Source organism: Portunus trituberculatus, chromosome 34 (genome assembly GCF_017591435.1).
Source record: "Portunus trituberculatus isolate SZX2019 chromosome 34, ASM1759143v1, whole genome shotgun sequence".
Taxonomy (NCBI): Eukaryota; Metazoa; Arthropoda; class Malacostraca; order Decapoda; family Portunidae; genus Portunus; species Portunus trituberculatus.
Window position 1 is genome coordinate 9,153,044 of NC_059288.1, and position 24,694 is coordinate 9,177,737.

At 42.2% G+C, this 24,694-nt stretch overlaps 1 protein-coding gene and 1 pseudogene across 3 annotated transcripts in view; both read right to left on the bottom strand.

Annotated features, from left to right (window-relative positions):
• LOC123512874 (centrosome and spindle pole-associated protein 1-like) overlaps positions 1–9,848 on the bottom strand; it is a 16,045-nt gene extending 6,197 nt beyond the window's left edge. The window contains exons 1-6 of one of the 3 annotated variants that reach the window (XM_045269535.1): positions 9,623–9,848; positions 8,127–8,183; positions 2,713–2,782; positions 1,985–2,117; positions 1,160–1,318; positions 721–850 (exon numbers count right to left, since the gene is read on the bottom strand). In XM_045269535.1, coding sequence (XP_045125470.1) covers positions 721–850; positions 1,160–1,318; positions 1,985–2,117; positions 2,713–2,782; positions 8,127–8,134 — 500 coding nt within the window. In that variant the 5' untranslated portion in view covers positions 8,135–8,183; positions 9,623–9,848. Of the gene's footprint in view, positions 1–720; positions 851–1,159; positions 1,319–1,984; positions 2,118–2,712; positions 2,783–7,244; positions 7,321–7,534; positions 7,627–8,126; positions 8,184–9,622 lie in introns of those variants that run through there. The other 2 variants (XM_045269534.1, XM_045269536.1) reach the window with 2 other exon arrangements.
• A 1,247-nt stretch (positions 9,849–11,095) lies between these two features.
• Positions 11,096–21,833, bottom strand: LOC123512875 (annotated as a pseudogene).
• Positions 21,834–24,694: the final 2,861 nt, after the last annotated feature.

The following is a 24,694-nucleotide window of genomic DNA, read 5'->3' on the forward strand; positions in this document are numbered from 1 at the left end:
ACCCTTTCAGTAGCATGACACGTTTTCATATTTATTCTGCTTACTATTTAGTGATTTTATACAAGGCTTTCTTCTTCCTCTCATCCCTATTCTGTCCAACTCTCTAATGCAAGAGTTAACCAGTACGCTCAATCATTCATCCCTTTCACTGGTAAACTCTGGAACTCCCTCCCTGCATCTGTATTTCCGAATTCCTACAACTTGTCTTCTTTTAAGAGGGAGGTATCGAGGCATTTGCTCCCCTAATTCTGGCTGACGGTTTTGGCACTTTTTGCACTCTGGAGAGCCAGCGCTCAAGTGGGCCTTTTTAAACATTCTTTTTTTTTTTTGCCATTGGCTGCCCCTCTTCCCGGGTTTTCAAGGCAGTTTCTCTTTATGATAAACTAGAAATCTCGCCAATATATCACCAGAACTATAAAAAACATCCTTAAAAACGCGAGTATCTTCAATTAGAGCCTTTGGAAAGCGGTGATGGTGAGAGAGCAAAGCAAACTAAGTCACGGAAACCCACGAAAAGAAAAAAATAACTCCAGTGACAGACTTAATTCACCACCAGACTCATCAAGAAAAACACTTCACAACTCTTGAAAAAATAGTAATAATCCACTGGAGACTGCTGGAGATAATAGAGATAAAAAATAATGAAGGAATACGAACTTAAGCTAAAGTAACTAATGATTGTAAACATATAGAAAGAGTGTTGAGGGGGGGGACACTTACCCAGATGGCACGTAGCCGTTTCCTCCTCCTCCTAAGTTGTCGCCAATGTTGTAACCTCCTCCATAGTCTTCATAACCTCCATAATACCCTCCTCTGTCCTCCACCACTGCAGCCGTGTCCCGAACCAGTCCTGCGAAGTAGTAGTAGTAGTAGTAGTAGTAGTAGTAGTAGTAGTAGTAGTAGTAGTAGTAGTAGTAGCAACAGATGTAGTAGATGTTGTTGTAGTAAAGAAAATTGTGTTACTTAGCAGTAGAAGTAGTAGTAGTAGTAGTAGTAGTAGTAGTAGTAGTAGTAGTAGTAGTAGTAGTAGTAGTAGTAGTAGTAGTAGTAGTAGTAGTAGCAGCAGCAGCAGCAGTAGAGTCTCTAGCAATATCCACTATCTATAATCTATCTGTCATGCACTATTTATATTCTCTCTCTCTCTCTCTCTCTCTCTCACCTGGGTTGGGGTGTACCGCGGTGGGGACGTTCATGGCGGCATACAGTCTCTCCTCCTCCTCCTGTTCCCATCGCTTGGCCTCCGCCCTCTCCGCCATCTGCTTCTGAAGGTCCTGCATGGTCTGCCTGCTCCTCTGCACCTTGATAGCGTGATGCCCTCCTACACACACACACACACACACACACACGGATATATGATTAGCTTGTTTATTGACCACAACCTTCTGCTGTGGAGTGTATGCGATTAAAACTACAATAAAAAGGGAAAGGTAAAGAAAGAGGTAAGTACACGCAGATTAAAAAGTTGACTGTTAGTTACTGTACGTCACTGAGAAACACGCAACGCTGGACTTCATTACTTGCTAGAACACGTGAAACCAATTATGATCCATGCGAGTGATTTAAACGAAGAGATTCACTTGAAATAAAACCTCACACACACACACACACACACACACACACACACACACAAGGACTCATTCGTCAATATAAGATTAACCCCTTCAATAGCAAGACGCATTTCCATATTCATTCTGGTTACTATTTGATGATTTTACACAGCTTCAGAAACTTATGTGAGGGTTAAAATAGTGAAGTCACAGGACCATTAATCTTCTCACCTCCATAAACTCTTCCTAATGCAAATAAAATCATCTAATCGTACACAAAACTCAAGGTAAAAATGTGTCTCAGTCAGTCTCAGGGGTTAAAATGATCAAGCCGTGCTATTGAAGTGGTGCAGACTATTCACTCTTAGGTTGGGTTAAGTTAGGTTGAGTTCAGAAATCAGCCACCAGAGGCCACTACCATATAAAAAAAGACTTACTATCATCGCCGAAGATTGAGGAGTTGGACTGCAAATACTTGTTCTGCGCAGCGTTCAGTCTTGTGTTTCTATTGTCCACCAGCCAAGGAGCAGACCCGCCCATACCCCGCAGTCCTTCCACGCCCGTCCCGTACTGAGGGGAGAGGAACGGGGAGAAGTGGAAGAAGAAAGACGAGAAGGGAAACGGAGGAAAGGGATTGAAGGAAGTGGAAAAGAATGGAGAGAGGAAAGGGTAGATGAAATGGGAACAGAAAGACGAGGAAAGAGATTGGAGGAAGTGAATATAATGAAAGGAGAGAGGAAGAAATGAAAGAAGAAAGTGGAAGAGAAGCAAACGGAGAAAAGGGATCAGAGGAAGTGGAAAAGAATGAAGGGAAAGACAGGAAAGAGGAGAAGAAATGGAAGAAGAAAGGCGAGGAAAAGAGAAATGAAGGAAAGGGATGGGGGAGATGGAAATGAATGAAGAGAGATAGGAAAGGAAGAGAAGGGAACGGATGAAAATGGATGGGGGCGGGGGAGGTGGAAAAGAATGGAGGAAAAAGGAAAGAGAAAAAGGACCGGGAAAAAAAGAAAAAAATGAAAAAAAGAGAGCAAGGGAAGGTTAATAACACAAATAATTACCAAGCAACTAAGAGAGAGAGAGAGAGAGAGAGAGAGAGAGAGAGAGAGAGAGAGAGAGAGAGAGAGACAGTGTAATGAACGACTCACTGCTTCACTGGTTCGCTTACCATCTCCGGATCAGTCAAGTTTCCCTCGCTATAGGATCCTCGCAGGCCTGCCGTGCTGGGCCGCGCCACACTGAAACCATCAACACTTCAGTCAGCCACCACAAAGGATAGCAAAGGAAGAACAAGCAGCAGCAGCATACCTATTAGTCTTTAACCCCTTCAGTACCAAAACACATTTCCATATTCATTCTGCTCACTATTTGGTGATATTACAAAGCTTCAGAAACTCATGTGGGGGATTAAAATAGTGAGGACTGTGGCCATTAACCTTCTGACCTCCATAGACCCTTCCTCATGTCAATAAAATGGTTTAATCACACGCAAAACTCATGGTAAAAATGCGTCCCAGTATTGAAAGGGTTGAGAGGTTGGCAACACTGCGAAATATTTGTTATTGTGACTGGATAAAAGATTGCTATGCTCAGTGCTCTCTCTCTCTCTCTCTCTCTCTCTCTCTCTCTAGTTAAGATCAAATGAGACACACACACACACACACACACACACACACACACACAGCGGCGTCCGTGAAAGACTTAGAAAATGATTTATGCAAGTAATCGATAACACACACACACTGACCCACTAACTCTCTCTCTCTCTCTCTCTCTCTCTCTCTCTCTCTCAATACATCACCAATAATCGCGTGAACAAGGGACAAAAAACAAGACCAGCACCTCAATAACATCAATTTACTACACACACACACACACACACACACACACACACACACACACACACACACACACACACACACACACACACACACACACGCCACATTGCTTGGGTGTTCTTTACTGTCAGCAAGCTTCACTCATTAACACAACATTCTAAAACCTCTGCACAGCTCCATCAGTACGTTCAAAATTATGCAGATAACTTTTTTCCGGGTTTTCAAGGATGCTTTTCAAGATTGTAGAGACAGACTAACTATATTTCTACACCATTAACAGGAGAAACAGTCTTGGGAACCCCGCTAATCATCTCTGTGGCCTTGGAAAATAGTGGTGGTGAGATTGCGAAGCGTTTGTGAGTAGAGTTTGCGACTTGTCTTCTTTTAAAAGGGAGGTATCGAGACATTTGCTCCCTTATTCTGGCTGACGCTTTTCCTCGTTTTTAGAGAGCCAGCACTCAAGTGGATCTTTTTTTTTTAACCTTTTGTTTTTGCCTTAGCTGGCCCTCTTCCCTACATAAAAAAAAAAGGGGGCAGAACATTATTCGTCTTACAGAACCGTGGCAGCAACCTCTCGTTTCCCTGGTGGTGAAAGAGTTTACCTGAACGTGGTCTGGGAGAGGAGAGGCCAGTCAAAACGTTCCCCATGCCCCTGTCAACCTCTTCCTAGCCCTTTTCTCCTTTCCTAACACCTTCAGTACCATGACGTGTTCTGATATTTATTCTGCTTACTATTTGGTGATTTTATACAGCTTCAGAATCTTATGTGGGGATTGAAATAGTGAAGAATGGTGATTAATCTTGTGACCTCCATAGACCCTTTCTAATGTCAATCGTCTTTCACACCAAAATATTCATGATAAAAATGCGTTCCAACACTGAAGGGCATAACTACTCGTAACTGACCAATTGCATGACTGTTTACCGGTACACTGGGGAAGAATTGTGAGGACAGAAGAGTCGTGTCAGTGTAGTTTAGTATGCACGATTCTCAAAAGGGTAGGCTATTTATTTTCATCATAGCATCATAACCATCAACTTCCCTTTCTTCCATCTTCCCTCGTGGCGCATCACTGTCTGCTTGCTGTCTATTCCACGTCACCTCAACTCTTCCCCAACTCTCAATTCTCCATACTGACTCCTCTCTTTCATCTATTTCTATACGAGTCTTTCTATTTCTGTCTTTATTAGTAATGGTGTTATGCTCTATTTGTCTTTTGTCTATGTATTACAGTTTCTGTCTGTCTGTCTCTTTTTGTCTCTTTCCATCTGTCTGTCTGTCTCTTTTTGTCTCTTTCCATCTGTCTGTCTGTCTCTTTTTGTCTCTTTCCATCTGTCTCTGTCTCTTTTCTGTTTCTTTCCGTCAATCTGTCTGTCTCTCTGTCTCTTTCTATCTGTCTGTCTGTCTGTCTGTCTCTCTTTTGTCTCTTTCCATCTGTCTGTCTTTGTCTCTCTCCATCCATCTGTCTGTCTCTCTTTTGTCTCTTTCTATCAATCTGTCTGTTTGTCTCTCTCCATCAATCTGTCTGTCTCTCTTTGTCTCTCTCCGTTAATCTGTATGTCTGTCTCTCTTTGTCTCTCTCCATCCATCTGTCTGTCTCTCTTTTGTCTCTTTCTATCAATCTATCTGTCTGTCTTACTGTCTCTCCATCATCTGTCTGTCTGTCTCTCTTTATCTCTTTTCATCATTGTCTGTCTGTCTCTCTTTGTCTCTCTCCATCAATCTGTGTATCTCTCTTTGTCTCTCTCCTTCAATCTGTCTGTCTTAATTGGGAATCTATTAATCAGTGATGTCAAAACGCGTCGTGTCCAATGTTCACGCTACATTATCTTGGATCTCAGGAAACAACTCTTCAGCCCTCGACAACTTTCAGAAGGTTGTAGTTAAAGTTTGGTTCAGTGGTCTCTAAGGGTGTTTTCGTGATTCCAGTGACAGGTAAACAAGATTTCTACCAAATGAACGCCACACTCTTGGGAACACGGTAAACATGGATGCCTTGGAAAACAGTCGTGGTGAGAGAGCAGTGTTTCTGAATTCGGCCCTATAAATGTCATGTCAATCACCTCACTGCAGTGGTTTGTCGAGTTTTTATCTATTTATTTATTTTTTTTCACACCACGTGGGCTTTACACGGGAATTTATAGGCTAAAGGGGATACTTTCTTAGGTACCTTCTATCTCAAAGCCCACCCGCTAGGAAACCGCTGTCTCGAGTGGGGAAGCCCTACCTACACTCGGACCGTGGACAGGATTCGAACCCGTGCGCTTGGAGACCCCTCGGACCCCAAAGCACGCATGGTTCCACTTTACCTGTGCAGGAACTTATTTCTTTTATCAAGATGGGAAAACTGGCCAAGGACAACAGTTAGAGAAAGAGGCCCACTTAGTTGCAGTTCCCTCGCAGGTCCAAGAGTTAACCAAACGAAAGGAGTAAATGTCTTGAAACTTCCCTCTTAAATGAGTTCAAGTCACAGGAAGATGGAAATACAAAAGCAGGTAACCGTGATGACGAAATCTGAACACATTATGAGCGCTGAGTAAATTTAACTCCTTCAATACTGGGACACATTTTCACCTTGAGATTTGTGTACGATTGGACCATTTTATTGACATTAGGAAGAGCTATGGAGGTCAGAAGATTAATGGCCACAGTCTTCCCTGTTTCAATCCCACACGTAAGTTTCTAAAGCTGCACAAAATCACCCAACAGTAAGCAGAATTAATATGAAAACGCATCATAGTACTGAAGGGGTTAACGGAAAGTTGGGCCATATTGTGAAACAGTTCTGGGCCGCATCGCCATTATTTTCTAAAGGCTCTGGTTGAAGATACATGAATTTTATGAGTGTTTTTACAGTTCTAGTTCCAGATTAACAAGATTTCTGGTTTACGAACACGAAAAACAGACTTGAGAACTCGGTAATCATCACTGCGGCTTTGAAAAGTAGTCGCGGTGATGAGAGCAGTTTTTTAGTACTGTCAGATGTCACATTTATCGTTTTCTTTCCGATAACAGTAAGGATAAACATTATTAATATTTATCTAACTCACTTCTTGAAAACACTTTAGTAATCTTTATTTTTCCGAAACGAGGCAATGCGTGGTGATTCCTTGTTTCTCGTTCCTTCTCTCACTCGCAACGTTTAGTCTGTATTGATTCGCGTTCATAAATAAAACAGAAAACGGAGGAGCCTTAAGTGCTCTAACACTGACATGACAGCCTATTCACAAACGCTTAGCTCTCATCACGACCATTTTCAATCACTGAGACCATTAGCCGGGTTCTCACGTGTGCTTCTGTTTATATAGTAGAAATCTTGTTAAGCTGCCACTAGAACCATAGAAACACCATTAAACCCTTGACGCGTTTCCATATTCATTCTGCTTACTATTTGGTGATTTTATACAGCTTCAGAAACTTGTGTAGAGGATTAAAATAGTGAAGACTGTGGCCATTAATCTTCTGACCTCCATAGACTCTTCCTAATGTCAATAAATTGGTCTAATCGTACACAAATCTCAAGGTGAAAATGTGTCGCAGTATTGAAGGGATTAAAAAAACGTGCAACTTCAACTAGAGAATGCTTCAAAATAAGGACTTCACATTACATCCTGTTTTCCTTCACCTCTGTCGGCACACGAAGACTTATCAACACCAGCCTCCATACAGCCCGTCACACACCACTAATCTCCCTGCACCACACGTCACACACCACCAGCCTCCCTGCACCACACGTCACACACCACCAGCCTCCCTGCACCACCCGTCACACACCACCAGCCTCCATGCACCCCGTCACACACCACCAGCCTCCCTGCAGCCCGTCACACACTACCAGCCTCCATACAGCCCGTCACACACCACTTATCTCCCTGCAGCCCGTCAGACACCACCACTCAGAACACTACACTAAGAAGCACAATCTGAGACACTTCTGCGCCTCGACGACTATGAAAAGGTTGCGTGTATTTGTAGTGACGCGGGGTTTAAAAGGTGCTTCGACCCTTCTAGTGGGAGATTAAACAAGGCTTCTACATTATGAACAGGGGAGAAACAGTCCTGAGAAAGCAGTCTTGGTGGGAGTAAAGCGTTTTTTTTTTTTTTTGAGTAAAGGACAAGACAAAATAGTGACATCGCGCTGCCATACTTACCGACGCCCGTACAAGTGGTAAGGCCTGACCCTCATGGTGCTCTGCTGTGCTCCATCGCCTTTTCCACAGGGTTATGAGTCCCACTGAGGCGAGAGGAGGCAGCAAAGCGGTCACTGACACACCCACCCACTCCCTCATCACACACACACACACACACACACAGGAGAGAAGGTTGCACTCTAATATTGATGAGTAAAAGGAACTCGACATTTGTGTGACGCGATGTGATGTGTGTGTGAGAGAGAGAGAGAGAGAGAGAGAGAGAGAGAGAGAGAGAGAGAGAGAGAGAGAGAGAGAGAGAGAGAGAGAGAGAGAGAGAGAGAGAGAGAGAGAGAGAGAGAAATACGTAAAACAAAACTTGTAACTATTGATTACGTAGTAGTAGTAGTAGTAGTAGTAGTAGTAGTAGTAGTAGTAGTAGTAGTAGTTGTAGTAGTAGTAGTAGTAGTAGTAGTAGTAGTAGTAGTAGTAGTAGTAGTAGTAGTAGTAGTAGTAGTAGTAGTAGTAGTAGGAGGAGGAGGAGGAGGAGGAGGAGGAGGAGGAGGAGGAGGAGGAGGAGGAGGAGGAGGAGGAGGAGGAGGAGCCGCCTCACCTTTGCATAGTGTTGGTGTGGCCACAAGACAGGTACCCACCACCTGGTCGGCGTCACCTGCGAGGGAGAGAACAGGTAAGGTTAATCACGCCAGCCTAACCTTTCTGAGGGGCCTCACTTGATTAAAATAAAAATAATGACAAATAAAAAAGATGATAAATAAAAATACAGCAATAATAACAACTATGCTTTCCAGACAGAGTATTGGCGCGGCTTGACACAAATATCAATCTAGGTCAAGGATTTTCTTATTATTATTATTTACACCATGTTGGGTTTTCACTGGAATTCATGGGCTAAAGGGGATACTTTTTATGGAACCTCCTATCTGAAAGCCCACCCGCTAGGAAACCGTTGCCCAGAGTGAGGAAGCCCAACCTACACTCAGACCGTGGACAGGATTCGAACCCGTGCGCTTGGAGACCCCTCGGACCCCAAAGCACGCATGGTTCCATTTTTTTTTTTTCATTAAGACCCATTTTGATGTTTGACTCTCTACCTTGAAAACACAGTATGTCTAATCGTAGTACCTCTTCTCAACCTGACAGCAGTTTTTTTTTTCTCATCCTGATATATATTTTCATTTTCTCAACTTCATATCAATTTTCATTTTCTCAACCTGATACCAATTTTTATTTTCTCAACCTCATATAATTTTTTTTTCATTTTCTCAACCTGATATCAATTTTCATTTTCTCAACCTGGTATTAATTTTCATTTTCATAACCTGGTATCAATTTTCATTTTCTCAACCTGATATCAGTTTTTTTTTTTTATTCAGAAACGCCTTCCCCTCTCACTACAGCAATTTTCCAAGGCCACAGAGACAACTAGCCGGGTTTTCAAGACAGTTTCTTTCCTTAATAAACTAGAAATCTTGCCAATCCATCACCAAAACCACAGAAATACCCTTAAAAACACGAGTATCTTCAACCAGAGCCTTTGCAAATCAAAATACTGGTATGACTCACTGTTGACTGACCGTTCTGTATGTCACACTGTGTCACTCGCGCCATGCCACGCTCCACCATCCTTGCCCTCCACACTACACAACACACAACACAAAATCTTGACCCTTTATCTTATTAAATTTGTTGGCATTATGTTTATACTTTCTTTATTCATTTATTTTTTTGGTGGAAGGGAAACTAGTCATACAGAGAGAGAGAGAGAGAGAGAGAGAGAGAGAGACTTTTAGCAAGCTTGTTATTTTCATGCATTTTTAATCTTGAAAAAGTAAGAGAGAGAGAGAGAGAGAGAGAGAGAGAGAGAGAGAGAGAGAGAGAGAGAGAGAGAGAGAGAGAGAGAGAGAGCAGTGGCCTACCGTTGTGTCCTGGGCCTCGGTTCACACAATGGAGTCTGGAGTCTCTGGACAACAAACCAACACTCAATCACAAACAGAACACAAAACACAAACTTCCTCTCGCCTCGTTTCACCACACACATACACCATCAACCTTGCACCATTATACCACAGATAAACAAACACGGATTACCCAACAAGCAGTCACCACAACGTTATAGAAGCTGACTCAGGTGGCGTGTGGTGGAAAGGTGGAATGGTGGAGCAGTGGCGGTGGTTGTCGTGCCACGTGGTCCTGGCAACGATGTAAACACTGGCCCATATTCCAGTCGTATTTCTCCGTCAGTGTACCGCTCACCCAATGACCCTGCGCTCACCAACCCGCTCCTCCCTGCCAGCCACACGCACCCAGAGTGGTGAGTGGTGTGGTGAGCGGCGATGTGTGGCGGAACGGTCTGGATGTCACGTGGCGCTGGGAGTGACGGGGAAAAGTATGGATAGACAATGTAATGGGAAGTATGAAGGAAGCAATGTAATCCACGGGGAGTATGAACGGTGCAATATAATCCACTAACAACCAATATTTTCTTTTTTGTCTTGTTTTTTCTTTTTCCTTTTATCTTTTCTTCGTTTCTTTTTCATTGTCATTTTTGTCTGTTTTCTTTTCTTTTCGCTGTTCTCGTATCAGTTAACGCTTTTCATAATTATGTAAGAGGGGAAATCTGACCAAGGAAAAAAAAAAAAAAAAAAAAAAACTGGAACAAAGAGCCCCCACTTAGATGCCAGTCCCCAAGAGTTTCCTAAAGAGAATAAATATAAATAAATAAACGTCTCGAAGCTTTCCTCTTCATTGAGTCCTGCAATGGTTGTTGTTGTCGTTGTTGTTGTTTGCTTGTAATTGAACATGATTGAACCATGTAAACAAAACACTATTGAATGATTCTGATCGCTTGTTTACTTACGAGAATATGACCAAAATACTACTAATTATTATTATTTTCTATGTAGGAACCGGAAAGCTTGTTTACTTACGAGAATATGACCAAACAAAAAATACTATTAATTATTATCATTGTTATTTCTATGTAGGAAGGAAAAATGGCTAAGTGACAACAGGAAAGAGTAAACAGAAGGCCCACTGAGATATTGGATTGGCTTCTTTGAGAATGAAACCAAGTAAAAAGATAATATTAAATAAATTAATTGAATAAAGATAAAATGAATAAATAAATAAACAAAGGGTGGAAAAAATTGTAGACTTCACACTGAGAGCGTTTCAGGAATCATAAACAACATAATAATGAATCGAATTGTTGACAAGTAAAGCTCAGGATGATAAGCAAAAAATAAGAGCCTAAATCATTCATTCCTTTAGTACGTGACACATTTTTCATATTTATTCTGCTTGCTATTTGGTGACTTTATACAGCTGCAGAAACTCATGGGGGGGGGGTTGAAAGTGAAGTTTCTGGACCATTAATCTTCTGACCTGCAAAGACCGTTCCTAATGTCAATAAAATGATCTAATCACACGTAAAAACTCAAGGTAAAAAATGCATCCCTGTACTGATGGGATTACAACAATTCACTAAACCACTAATTGATAATCTTAACCGTGCTTCTACATAACCATTCCTCCCTTGTAACTGTAAATCACTACAAACACTGCCAGGTTCACTCTTTATTGGTACTCAGAAAGCAGTCAAACAGTGCAATGGCAAATACAGCACATCATGCCTTAAGTACCCTTCCAACCCTCCACACACCTTTAACCCCTTCAGTGCCATGACGAGCTTTCATATTCTTTCTGCTTACTATTTGCTGATTTCATACAGCTTCAGAAACTTATGTGGGGGATTAAAATAGTGAAAACTTTGACCGTTAACCTTTTGACCTCCATAGACCCTTGTGTTGTAAATAAAATTGTCTAATTACACCCAAAACTCAAGGTCAAAATGCATCCCGGTACTGAAGGGGTTAAACATATTACCCAGTACCCATGCACGCTATCCACTCACACCTTTTGATGTCTTTAGTAGCAGCACGTCATCACCATTCATCACCAGTCTTCACCATTTAGTCTTACTCATTTTCCTTCCCTTGGTTAGATCGTTTGTGTTTCTTTACTCTTTGGGACAATCTTATCATCGTCTCCTCTTTTGCACACCTCTAAATCTGTTTTTATTTCTATTTCCTCTTTCACACACCTCAAATGCTTCTTTTTTTATCTCTTAGGGGACAACTGTATCCTTGTCTCCTCTTTCACACACTTCTAAGTCTGTTCTTTCCTTTTTTACTTTTGGGGACAATTTTATCCATGTCCTCTTTCACACACCTCATCCGTTTCCTTTTCTAATCTTGGGGACAATTGTATCCTCATGTCCTCTTTCACACACCTCTTTCTCTGTTTAGTTTTGCCTCAAGGACCGTCTTATCTTGTCCTCTTTCACACACCTTCTGTTTTCTCACTTTTCTAAGCTTCTCTTCTTTCCTACATACTTTCTCACAAAAACAACCTCTATGGAACTGTGCCATACCATAGTCTTGACATTCAAAAGAGGAGATAACTTAAATAACACATGTAAATTAAGTGCCACCACAAAAGACACCTCTGATTACTACTACACAGGGAAGCATTAGTAATTTACAACTTCAATAAGACACCTGAGCACCGTAAAATCCCTCCCCCTCACAGCTGTCTGTCCTTACAATACCCACATAAGTACCAACATACACATCACAAGACAATCACTTCCCAATGCTTGCTGTACAAATCCCAAACCTTGTGATATCTTCCTATAAGCTCAATTAGTTCCTCCTGACTTATGAATTGGTGACAAATTTAAGCCTTTACACACACACACACATACACATTCTCTCTCTCTCTCTCTCGCTACAAGCACGAGTATTATCAAATGAGGTGTTTTGAAGAGTACACACACCAGGCAGCTGTCATGACTCCTCTAAAAGCTTGATTGGTTCCATATTACACACACTTTCTCACAGTAACTACAGGTGGTTCAGGTAGTTTGTATTCTGCACCTTGTTTTTTATTCCTAAATATTATCAAAGCTTCAGGGAGTAAGAAATTCACTGATCACTATAAAACACTAGTATGGCTGATATGTTGTGAGGTAACTGATGCTCCACCTCTCACTGCAGATGTCATGTACAAGTGTTGGAGAGGTATTAATGAAAGGCTGGTTTTACTCCTGCATTTGGCCACCAGGTAAAAAAAAAAGTCTAGTTTCTCCACAACAATAACAATTTTCTTCATAACTGAGATGTCAAGTTGAACAATACAAGAATTTTGTCATATTTCACATTTTCCACAGACCAACAAGTGTGTGAGGTGATGAGGATGAGGAGAACTAAGAATAAAAAGCATTACAGATGTGACAAGGAGTGGATACAAGGAGGGACACACTCACTGGAGGAATGACTGCACCAAGCAGCAACAAGTGTGCATGATAGAGATGAATGAACAACAAAGGACAAGGACCCAGCTAGTATGAGGTGATCAGTGGATAGTAGCTTGCCTCTGGTGTGGCCTCATGGTTGGAATGGGTGCAGGGTAGGCAACATCCTCATCATGAAGTGTATGCTTTAGGCCTTGCTTTGAAAGAATGTGACTGGCTGTGCTGTAGTTACACTCCTGGGGTATGGTAGGGCTGTCCATGAGACCATCTCTCTCCACTGGGAGGTGATGGGGCTAAGAGTAAACAATGCATGTGTGAGTGTAGTGCTTTGTCTGGGCCACCTTGCATGGAACTGCCGGCCAGCTGGTGTGCAGATGGACGGGACACACTGGTGAGACTTGCCTCCATCAAGACCAACACAAACACTGCCACCATCACAACACACGGGAAAAGATTGATTCATTGATCCACATAGACAGATAAAGATCATTCCATCTATTAATTATTTTTACCCAATGACTAGTGAGGCAGAAAGGAGATGAGAAAAACAAAAGGAAGACTCAGGAATCCTTCACAGGAGACTATGTCTTTCAGACAGCCAGAAGAGAGCAACACACGCCTGGCCCTCTCAGCACCACAGCAGCCTTCAGGAGGCTGTAATGGAGGCAAACTCTCATCTCAAGGCAGAATATGAAGCAAGGACCATAAATTTTAAAACTGAGGCTAACTAAACACTAAGACAGAGACACTCTCCCTCTCCCCTGAGTGTAATGTCCCATTAGACCAGCGGAGAAGTGAGAAGCGTGAGGGCCCCATGCTGGATGTGTCCCTCCCAAGCCACACCATGGAGGTTTCACGAGCTAAAAGGGCAGCTAGAGCTCCTTATGTAGGAAATTACTGTGATGAACTTGTGGATGAGGTGAGAGCACTGCAGGGTGCTGGCTAAACCCCTGAAGCTACAGTGCAAGGAAAGATGCATGCAACTCTGAGATGTGTGTGATGAGTCTGTGGAAATCTGGACCAGAAATCATGGCAAGAGAAGGATTTGGAAACATGCAAGAGCACTGCCATGTGTGGGTGTGGCATCATCGTGTGCCTTCCCTCATTTCCTTGTGTTATTATGTGTGAGTCACAGAATAGCATCCTCCAAACAATAGTGTCTCTTCTGAGCCTACACCAGCAGCACCACCAATGCTCAGGCAGGAAGGGTGAGGCAGGAACATTAGGCTACACTTTGCTGGGGTCAATCATGAAGCTCTCCTGGGTGTTTGAGCTCAAGTAAGATACTCTCTGCTGAACATCACTAAGGTCAAGACTCAGACTACCAATTGATACAGGAATCACGACCTTTCCTGTCACCTAATCATGTGTTCCTACTTGGTGAGCCTCTGAGCCCACAGCAGAGTACAGAGTGGTGGGTGCAGAAGGTAGAGCACAGAGGCTGGCAGTCAGTCTTGGCATAACCTTTCACGCTGGGCATCAGGAACCCTTGTTATATGAAACTCCAAAGATACTAACCATCATTTTACATTCCCTTAAAGATACAAGTCACACAAGTAACAAACAGTCATTATCAACATCTGTAACAAACTTGCTATAACAATTACCCAAGAACTTTGTAACCAGCCTGGAAACTTTTGTATTATCTAACTCTCAAACTGGTGACTAGTGTAAGGCACAGCACTTTCCTTAACAGTATTCTTAAGTATAGGTGTGTCAACAGATGCACTGGCAACCCATCCCGTCACACAGCCGGACCACCGACGGCCAGCGACTCACCACGGCTGACAGACACTGAGCACCACGTGTGTCTGTCTGTCATGGCTTCACTTCACACGATAACAACAACAAAGGAGCATCAATAAAGAAACACACACACACACACACACACACACACACACAAAAGGTAAACAGTCAAGTGTTTTTATGCTTGATTGATGCACCTAAACCATCTAAATACAGTGCAGTACATACACGTCCCTTCATGTTTATATACAGAGACCTGTTTTACATTTTCTACACACACACACACACACACACACACACACACACACACACACACACACACACTATAAGATGTGTGGTTATATAATGAGTACAACACCAAAATGTTAGGAACACTTGCTTTCCATCTGCAGGAGTGGCAGAAGAGATCAACCAAACACTGCACCATAAGATGGTCCGGCCATGGAGAAAAACTTGTCACAAAGAGGCTCGGAGATGACATGAAACCTGAGGGACGTGGTGCTGGTATGACTACAACCTGCACTCAACTGAACTGAACAGGTAAAGTACTAGATTATGTGATAGGAATGAATAAGAGAACAGAAAGGAGACAGGAACACAGAAGATCGAGTCCACAAGTTTCAATTTAGTCACATTTTTCCTGCGGTTCGTTCTGCTTTCTTCACTATTCTGTTTGCTTTTCATGGTGTCTTATTCGTTCACTGTGTCATTCATCTTTTGTTGCTTCTACCACTGGGCAGGGACAGGTGGACACACTGGGAGTTCAGAGGAGTTGGCGTCCCACAGATAGACTTGCTAAACATGAAGTGATGACGCCTTCACTCCTTCCTAGTGGCACCTTTACTGTCAACCAGCAGGTGAGTGTGTGCAAGTGAAGGCAAGATTCACCATGCCATGCCACACCACACCACACCTCCAACACAAGATACACACACATTTGCATATCCAACAGCTAAAATTTTGCTATCCCTTTTTATATTCTCAAGATGAAACTTCTGCTTTTCAATCTTATTTAAGCACACACGCGCACACATACACACACACACACAGGGGAATGTATACAGACAACGCCATAGATTGCAAAGTCACAGCTGACCCAGGCAATGAGCACAACTGAAGTCCTAACTACATGCAACCCAATGGAGTTGATACCCACCAATGAAAATGTAATGAACATCACAAGTCCACCGTCACCACAAGTCAGTCACCACCAGTGTGTGTGTGTGTGTGTGTGTGTGTGTGTGTGTGTGTGTGTGTGTGTGTGTGTGTGTGTGTGTGTGTGTGTGTGTGTGTGTGTGTGTGTGGCATGCAGCACAACACTCCACACACACACACTGGCTGCCTCTCGTTCTCTAGTGCAGTGTGATGCAATGGCACTCACTGAATGTGTGGACACCTTGCACCACACTTCTTCTATTATGAGGCAAGGTGAGGCATTGAACTGGTGAATTATCGCACATGAACACACACACACACACACACACACACACACACACACACACACACACACACACACACACACACATTCCAGTCATGCCACATTCATCTTGTTCATTCCAGAAATAAATTGTTTTACACTTTCAGAATAAAATAAAAAGAAACCCAATCAAGCATTTTGCTTAAAACTTAAGCATTTTACATAATAATAATAATAATAATAATAATAATAATAATAATAATAATAATAATAATAATAATAATAATAATAACAATAATAATAATAAAAAAGTGCATAAAAGATTTTCATAATTATATATGTAACAAAGTCAATGAGATGCAAAGCCTAATTGTGATCATTTGACCCAAGAAATCAGTCATGTAGCAGTGGTGTGTGGTCCCTCTGTTACTGTAATACTGCACCATAGACTCCTAACCCTCAGCCTGGACAGTGAAGGGTGAGACATCTCTGCACCCAGACACAGAACCAGACCAGGGCCACTGTGCCAGCCGGCCATCCCTGCAACCTGCCCCTCCCTCACACAGAGGAGGAGAGCTGGATGGTGGCTATGACAGGGCTGTAGGTGGAGTCTTCTAAACGTCAGAAGGGGAACATCATTCTTATCATGAAGAGGGAACGCTGGAGCTGCTGGCTGGTCAAGAAACGCAGGACGGGGCCAAGAGTCCACTGGAACAAGGCCGAAGAACGCCGATATTGCATCCTGTAACACCCAAGAAGTGGAACAGTAATGATACACTGCAGGAGGTGGAATGCTTTCTGATGTGTGTTGATGTGTAGTTGTACCAAATAGTAGTACTGTCACACTCCACTGAAATGCATGGCTATGAATCAAACTGTTGTTGTTATTGTTATTATTGTTGTTGTTGTGGCCCAAGAAACACCAAGAAAGGACAAAACATGAATATATAAGGGAAATCAAAGCAAAAAATAAGGAGTTCAGAAAGTAGAAATAAAGGAAGGAGGAAAAATGAGACCAAATATGTAGATAAGAAAGTAAAGAAATAAATGTGACAGACAGAAAATGAGACAAAGAATGGAGGAGGCAAAAGAAGTAGAAGATAATAAATGAAAGGAGAAGAAAAAGAATAGGGAGGAAGTAAGAAGATAGAATAAACAGATGAGAGAGAAGGAATATGAGAGAAGAATGAAGGAAGCAAAGAGTGTGAGCCGAGACTGATGACAGAGGGCAGGGAAGTGACACATGAAGATGCAAAATAAACAAATAAAAAATAAGAACAGCTAGTTTCTAAGGCCGCAGAGAAGACAGGCCTAGTTCGTAAGAGTGTTTCTCCTTTTAATAATGAAGAAATGTAGCTAGTCTGTCACCATAACTATAAAATCACAACACTTATAAGAGAAAAGAAAACAACACAATTAATTTCAAAGGCCACAGAGAAGACTGGCCTGGTTCTTAAAGAGTGTTTCTCCTCTTAATAATGAAGAAATCTTGTTACTGTTACTAAAATCATAAAAGAACCCATAAAAAAAAAAAATAAATAAATAAAATAAATAAATAAATAAAATAGAATAGATAAGTAAAATAAAAGAAAATAAAAAGCAAAATAAATGCTTTTCACTCCAACAAGACCCTCCTGAGACCATTCATTGAGGGGACAAGTGTTTCCGAATACAGTTTGTGGTTGTGTGTGGGGTGAAAACCAACACAATGCAACACACAACAAAAACAAGGAACTTACGAGAAGGTGAGCCGAGTTGTGTTGGGTCCGTTGTCCTCCAGCTGGATGGTGAAGTGTGGGCGCAGGAGAGAGGTGGACTCCAGCACCACCAGACTGTTTGGCTTGTACTCCACCACCGCCAGCAGCACCGAGTACTCCCCTGGTGGTGGTGTGGGGCGGTGAGAGGGAGAAGAGGCAGGAGGGAGGAAAAATAAATAAATAAATAAATAAATAAAATAATAATAATGGCAAGAAAAGACTAAGAGAATTGTGTGAGTGTTGTTAAAGTGAATAGGTAGCAATGCCTAACATTATATAACCTTCACCATTGACTGCTGTGCTAAGAAACTGCTTATTGCTGTTACAAGTGCTGGGTCATGAAGAAAAGTGCCTCCTACATAAACTTAACCCTGTCAGTATTGGGACACATCTTTACCTTCAGATTTGTGTACGATTAGATAATCTTATTTACTTTAGGAAGGGTCTATGAATGTCAGAAGATCAATGGCCAAAGTTTTCACTATTTCAATCCCTCACGTGAGTTTCTGCTGTATAAAATCACCAAATAGTAAGCAGAATGAATATGGAAACATGTCATGCTGCTGAAGGGTTAAGCTTATTGGGGTTACAGGTCAGCTCTTTAAGATGTCAAGGTGAAAGGATGCTTCAGATGTCACACACCACACCACACAGCCACCATGACAGTCTTGCCAATACAACACACTCTCTAACGCCATGACTCATCTGTTTGCATGAGTACATAGAGAACCAACCATCGTAAGCCAGCATTCCCTACCTTTTTACACACACACACACACACACACACACACACACATTCATAACTTTAAGGATAAATAAGACAAGCTAAATACAATAAAACACAATATTATGAGCTTGAGTGAAGCCTGTCAAGACACAGAGACACAGCAAAGCCTCACCTATCAATGGCAGGTCATACACTGCCTGGTACTTCTTCCCCACACCAAGCGGTCGACTGTCTGCCGCCTTGAACAGAGACACCAGGTTGAACCACTGCAAAGAAACACCATAATGTTATTGCTTCACCTCGACTTCTGTGCACGATATATTTATTACTTTAAACTTCTTTAGTAAATTCTGGAACTCCCTACCTGTTTCTGTATTTCCAACTTCCTATGACTTGACTTCATTTAAGAGGGAGGTTTGAAGACATTTATCTCTCTCTCTTTCTTTTTTTTTTTTTTTGCTAATTCTCTCAAACTTTCAAGGTGACTGGTGACTGGCCTTTTTTTTCATTTTATGTTGCACTCAGCCAGATTTCCCCTCTTACATATAAAAATTTTTGTATTTATTAATGACAATGCTGAAGACAACTGCCACTGCATAACATATAGTGGCAGTATGAGAGGCTCCTGGGATGTGGCAAGCAGTGAACCATGAGACTATTCCTTTCCACTGGATGTCCACACGGACAAGAGTGTGAATGAAGTGTGTGTGTTTTTCTTTCTATTTATATGATGTAAAACTATCAACAGTGGTGTTCCACAGGGTTCTGTCCTATCACCCACTCTCTTTCTATTATTCATCAATGATCTCCTAAATCTGACTCAATGCCCTATCCACTCCTATGCTGATGATACCACCTTGCATTATTCAACAGCGTTCAACAGACGCCCAACCCAACAACAATTAAATGACTCAAGGCGAGATGCTATAGGACGCCTAACTTCTGATCTTTCACTTGTTTCTGATTGGGGCAGAGAAAACCTGGTTTTGTTCAATGCCTCAAAAACTCAATTTCTACAACTATCTACTCGACATAACCTTCCAGACAACTATCCTCTCTTCTTCAATAACACTCAACTTCCCTCTCCTCTACATTAAACACACTCGGTCTATCCTTCACTAAAAATCTAAACTGGAAATTTCACATCTCTACTCTTGCTAAATCAGCTTCCAAGAAGTTAGGTGTCCTGTGGCGTCTTCGTCCATTTTCTCTCCCTCCCAGCTGCTTGCTCTGTACAGGGCCTTATCCGCCCGTGTATGGAGTATGGCTCTCATGTCTGGGGGATCCACACACAGCTTTACTAAACAAGGTGGAATCTAAAGCTTTTCGTCTTATCAACTCTTCTCCTCTAACTGACTGTCTTGATTCTTTAAGTCACCGCCGCAATGTTGCATCTTTATCTGTCTTCTACCGCTGTTTTCATGCTGTCTGCTCTTCTGAACTTGCTAACTGCATGCCTTCCCCCTCCTGCGGCCTCGCTGCACAAGACTCTCTACTTCTTCTCATCCCTATTCTGTCCATCTTCCTAATGCAAGAGTTAACCAGTATCTTCACTCCTTCATTCCCTACACTGGTAAACTCTGGAACTCTCTACCTGTGTCTGTATTTCCACCTGCCTATGACTTAAACTCTTTCAAAAGAGGAGTGTCAAGACACCTCTTATGTTAACTGGACCCTCCTTTTAGATTTTTTTGTTTTTTCTCTTTCTCCTACTTTCCTTTTAACAGGGCCTGGCAACCAGCGGGATTTTTTTTTTCCAACACTTTGTTTTCCCTTGGCCAGTGCCCTTGTAATGTAAAAAAAAAAAAAAAAAAAAAAAAAAAAAAAGTCTCACTGGCCAAGGGCAACAAAACAAACAAGATAAAATGTTTAGAAATGCCACTTCCTATAGAAAGGTCAGAAGGATCGTCTAAAATAGGAGGATAAGTGTTTTGAAATGTCCCTCTTGAAAAGTTCCAATGACAGGATGGAAGAAATACAGAAGCAAGCAGGGAGTTCATCGCTTGACCAGAGTAAGGAATGAATGATTGACAACACTGACTAACTCTTGCCTTAGAGAAGTGAAGAGTGTGCTGTTGATCTGTGCCACCCTATACAGGATTGTCAGCCTGGTATGTACATACACAGAATTGAAAGACAAACAACAAATATAAAACACCACAGAGAGCCACAAAGTATTCCTCACCTTCTCCACTGAGTCAGGGTTGGTAATGAAGCTGCAGCTGCTCCCTGGAGGCGTAGATGCTGCCCTGCTCCGAGGCAGCCCAGGCAGCGGGGTCTGTGTCTATCTGGTGCAGCACCGCCACTACTGCAAACGCCAGGGCTATCAGCATCTGTGCCTGTGTGAGCAACATGTGAACGCTGAGGTCAAGGAGGCTGTGCGAGTAATTCTGTGGACTATATCAGTGGTCCATCACAGTCTGATCACATAACAGCCTCTCCTAACGACTTCTGCAACACATGGCTTGGTTCACCTGAGTACTTCAATGACCACTAAGTCTAGTCGTGTGATTGGTCAATATCATAGTGACATTTGTTGCACAGTTCAATGAAAGCTGCACGTTATGTCATCCTGCGACACACCCAATCCTGCAGCAGGTGGCTTGGAGAGTTTGCACTGTGGATGGGGTAAGGAGAAGGACAGTGTGGGTGGGGTGAGGGGAGGAGAGGGATGAAGCTTAACAATTCTGCAAACGTTCCAACAATTGCACACCTTTACACAGAAGATACAAACAACTTCCAACTTTTCCCCATCGATTTCTGACACATTTTTATTCAATTTGACAAGTAAGTGTAAGGATTTGGCATGTGAGGGCGTGGCACAGTGAAATGACACCCCGCTACTTTACTCCCACACACACCAAGACTCAGCTGGTGCGCGGGGCGAGAGAACACGTCACTCTCGGAAACTGCAAGGAAATCACAACTCGGAAAGATAAGATAACACGAATTACGCCTTAAAACATGAACCATAAAACACACAACGGCTACCAATGACTACTGATAAAGAATACTGATGAAAACTCACTGTGCAGGTCAGGAAACGTACCGTGTTGGCCATGGTGCAGCTCTGAAGGGGAAAAAGAAACCGGCTTATAGGTGAAAGCTCCTTGACTCAGCCGCGCCTTGCTCTTCCTCCACGAACACAGGCACACGCACACTTGGACTGGTGATTTATCGGCGTGGGCGGCTGTGGTAGGCCTTCAAGAGTCTCCTAGGCCTACTGTTTGCCTTGTGAGCGAGGGCGGCGAGGCAGGGCGGGCTGACAGGTGAGGCAGAGAGCGGCTTGTTTACATCCGTCACCAGGGGCGCCACGTGGAGCTCTCGGCGCGACTCTCTTCGGTATTAGTTTTGATTTATTCATCTATTTTGTTTTTTTGTAGTGTAAGTGACCAAGAAACTGAAATCATGGTCCCAAAAGATCAAGAACACCAGAACGCTAAAATGTATTTCGGCTTATGCAACTTCGGTCCCTTTCATTCATTTATTAGTTTGTAAGTGGGACATGATAATACTTAAAAAAAAAAAAAAAAAAAAGCAGAAAACGATCATTGAAGATTAGAGGATAAGTGTCTTGAAACCTTTCCCAAGATAACACTCTCATAACAGGAAGAAGGAAATATAGCAGCAACATGCAATGACGTTTTGCTGTGAAGAATTTGCCGTATCAACAAACTTCCATTTTTTTGCTTACAATGGCAGGGAAGTGAACCATAGAGGGCAGAAACACTTCAATTCATCCCCTGTCTTGTCTGTGATACATGGAACACTGTACCGGCTGTGTTTCTGTCTGGTCAGCTTTGCACAAGAGAAAGATGATGACATAGTATTTAGTAACCTGATAAAAGCCAGTGATGTCATAAAGGAGTAAGGCAGTGATTATCTACACACACACACACACACACACACACACACACACACACATTCATGCATAGTAATTTTCTCCATAACTTTCAGCTGGCAAGTAAGAAACTGAACTTTTAGAGAGAGAGAGAGAGAGAGAGAGAGAGAGAGAGAGAGAGAGAGAGAGAGAGAGAGAGAGAGAGAGAGAGAGAGAGATAAAACAAACTAAGATTACGAAGTGTTACAGGTATAAATACCACCAACACAACGGCACTGGAATACCAACAAGTGTGTGTGTGTGTATCGTCAGAGGAGTGAATGAATACACACACACACACACACACACACACACACACACACACACACACACACACAGCGATCAATGTAACCATGCTATTAATTTGGAGCAACAGGCATATCCACACCACCACAACGACCACCACCACCACCACCACCACCCTTTATTCACCACGACTGTTTTCAAAGACCACAGGAAGTGATTCTGCTGACAATACTATACAAAACGTCTTAACCTGTCACTACTCCTGATACTCCTAAAAACCCGTGGGTCGCTTTAACTTGAGGTCTGTTGGAAGCAGTAGAGATGTGCCGAAGAAGTCTTTCATTATATGTTTCTTTTAAATTTTGCTTTTAATGATGGAAGGAAGGAAGGAAGGAAGGAAGGAAGGAAGAAGGGGAGGGGAATAAGAAGTGGAAAGAGAATGAAAAGAAAGAAAGGAATTAAGGAGGAATTAAAAGAAAAGAAAGAAAGATAGGGGCAAGAAGGAAAGGAGGATGAGAAGGAGAGAAGGAGAAAGAGAGAGAAAAGAGGAAAAGAACGAAACGAAAGAAGGAAGAAAAGAAGAAATTGGGGAGGAAAGAAAGGAGAGAAAGAAAAGAAAAAGAAAAGAAAGAAAAGGATAAGAGAAAGAAAGAAAACAAGGAGAAATGGAGATAAAGGAAAGAGGGAAAGACAGAGAGAGAAAAAAAAGGAAGGAAGAAATGGAAGAAAGAAAGAAATGAAGGAAAGAAGAAAGGAAAGAAGGACAATCTCTCACAATTCCTTCCATCTTTTAACAGGCTTGAGTGGAAACCATTGTCGTTTTAAGGGTTATCACAATTCTAGCAGCAAATCAACATAAATATCACCAATCAAAAACAAAAGAAGAAACAAACCCGTGTGAACAGCCTAATCTCTCTCTCTCTCTCTCTCTCTCTCTCTCTCTCTCTCTCTCTCTTTTAATGGAAATTATTCTATCATGCGCCGCAACAGCTAAGGCCATATGGCACGGCTAGGGTTAACGGGAAGACGCTACATCTCCTGCCGGGCAACTAGGCTTGGCAAGGATTCGAACACGAGCTGCCTTCACCCCTTCAATACGATGACCCGATCTCATATTCATTCTTCTTATTACTTGGTGATTTTAAGCAGTTTCAGAAATTTATGTTTGGATTAAAATGGTGAAGACTGTGGCTATTAATCTTCTGACCTTAATAGATCCCTCCTAATCGTCTAATTACACACAAAACTCATGGTAAAAATGCGTCCCAGTACTGAAGAGGTTAACCAACTATATGCCATCCAGCCCCGTGTGGCCATCATATCTCTGTGGCCTTTAAACCCTTCAGTACTGGGACGCATTTTTAAACTTTTTTTTTTTTATGCAAGAGGGAAGCTTACCAAGGGCAATAAAATGTATATAAAAAAAAGGATCAATTAAAATGTAAGTTTCCTAAAAGATAAAAGAGGAGTTAGCCAGAAAACAGGGACAAATGTCTTGAAACCTCCCTTTTAAAAGACTGAGTTTTGGGTGTGGTTAGACAATTTCATTTAAATTAGAATGGTCTATGGAGGTCAGAAGATTAACCCCCTCAGCACAATGACACATTTTTATATTAATTCTGGTTACTATTTGGTGACTATACAACTTCAGAAACATATGTGGGGGGATTAAAATAGTGAAGACTGGCCATTGATCTTCTGACGAGCAGAGACCCTTCTTAATGTCAATATAATCGTTTAATCATGCCCAAAATTCATGGTAAAAACGTGTTCCAGTATAGAAGGGGTTAATGGCCAGAGTCTCCACATACGATTCTGAAGCTGTACAAAACCACCAAATAGTAAGCAGAATAGTATGAGAAAAGCGTCATGGTGCTGAAGGGATTAGAAGCACTCTAGGTGGAGAACAAAGGGTTTCAGAGCGGAGTGTAGTGTTGTATAGCTCGTTTTTCATTACCGTCCTCAGGGAGCCTCTTAGCAAACACAGATGTCACAACTCCCTCGCTGCTTCTGTGTTTCCATCTTCCCAGGACCTGAACTCATTGAAGACGGAGGTTTCAATTAAGATTTTTA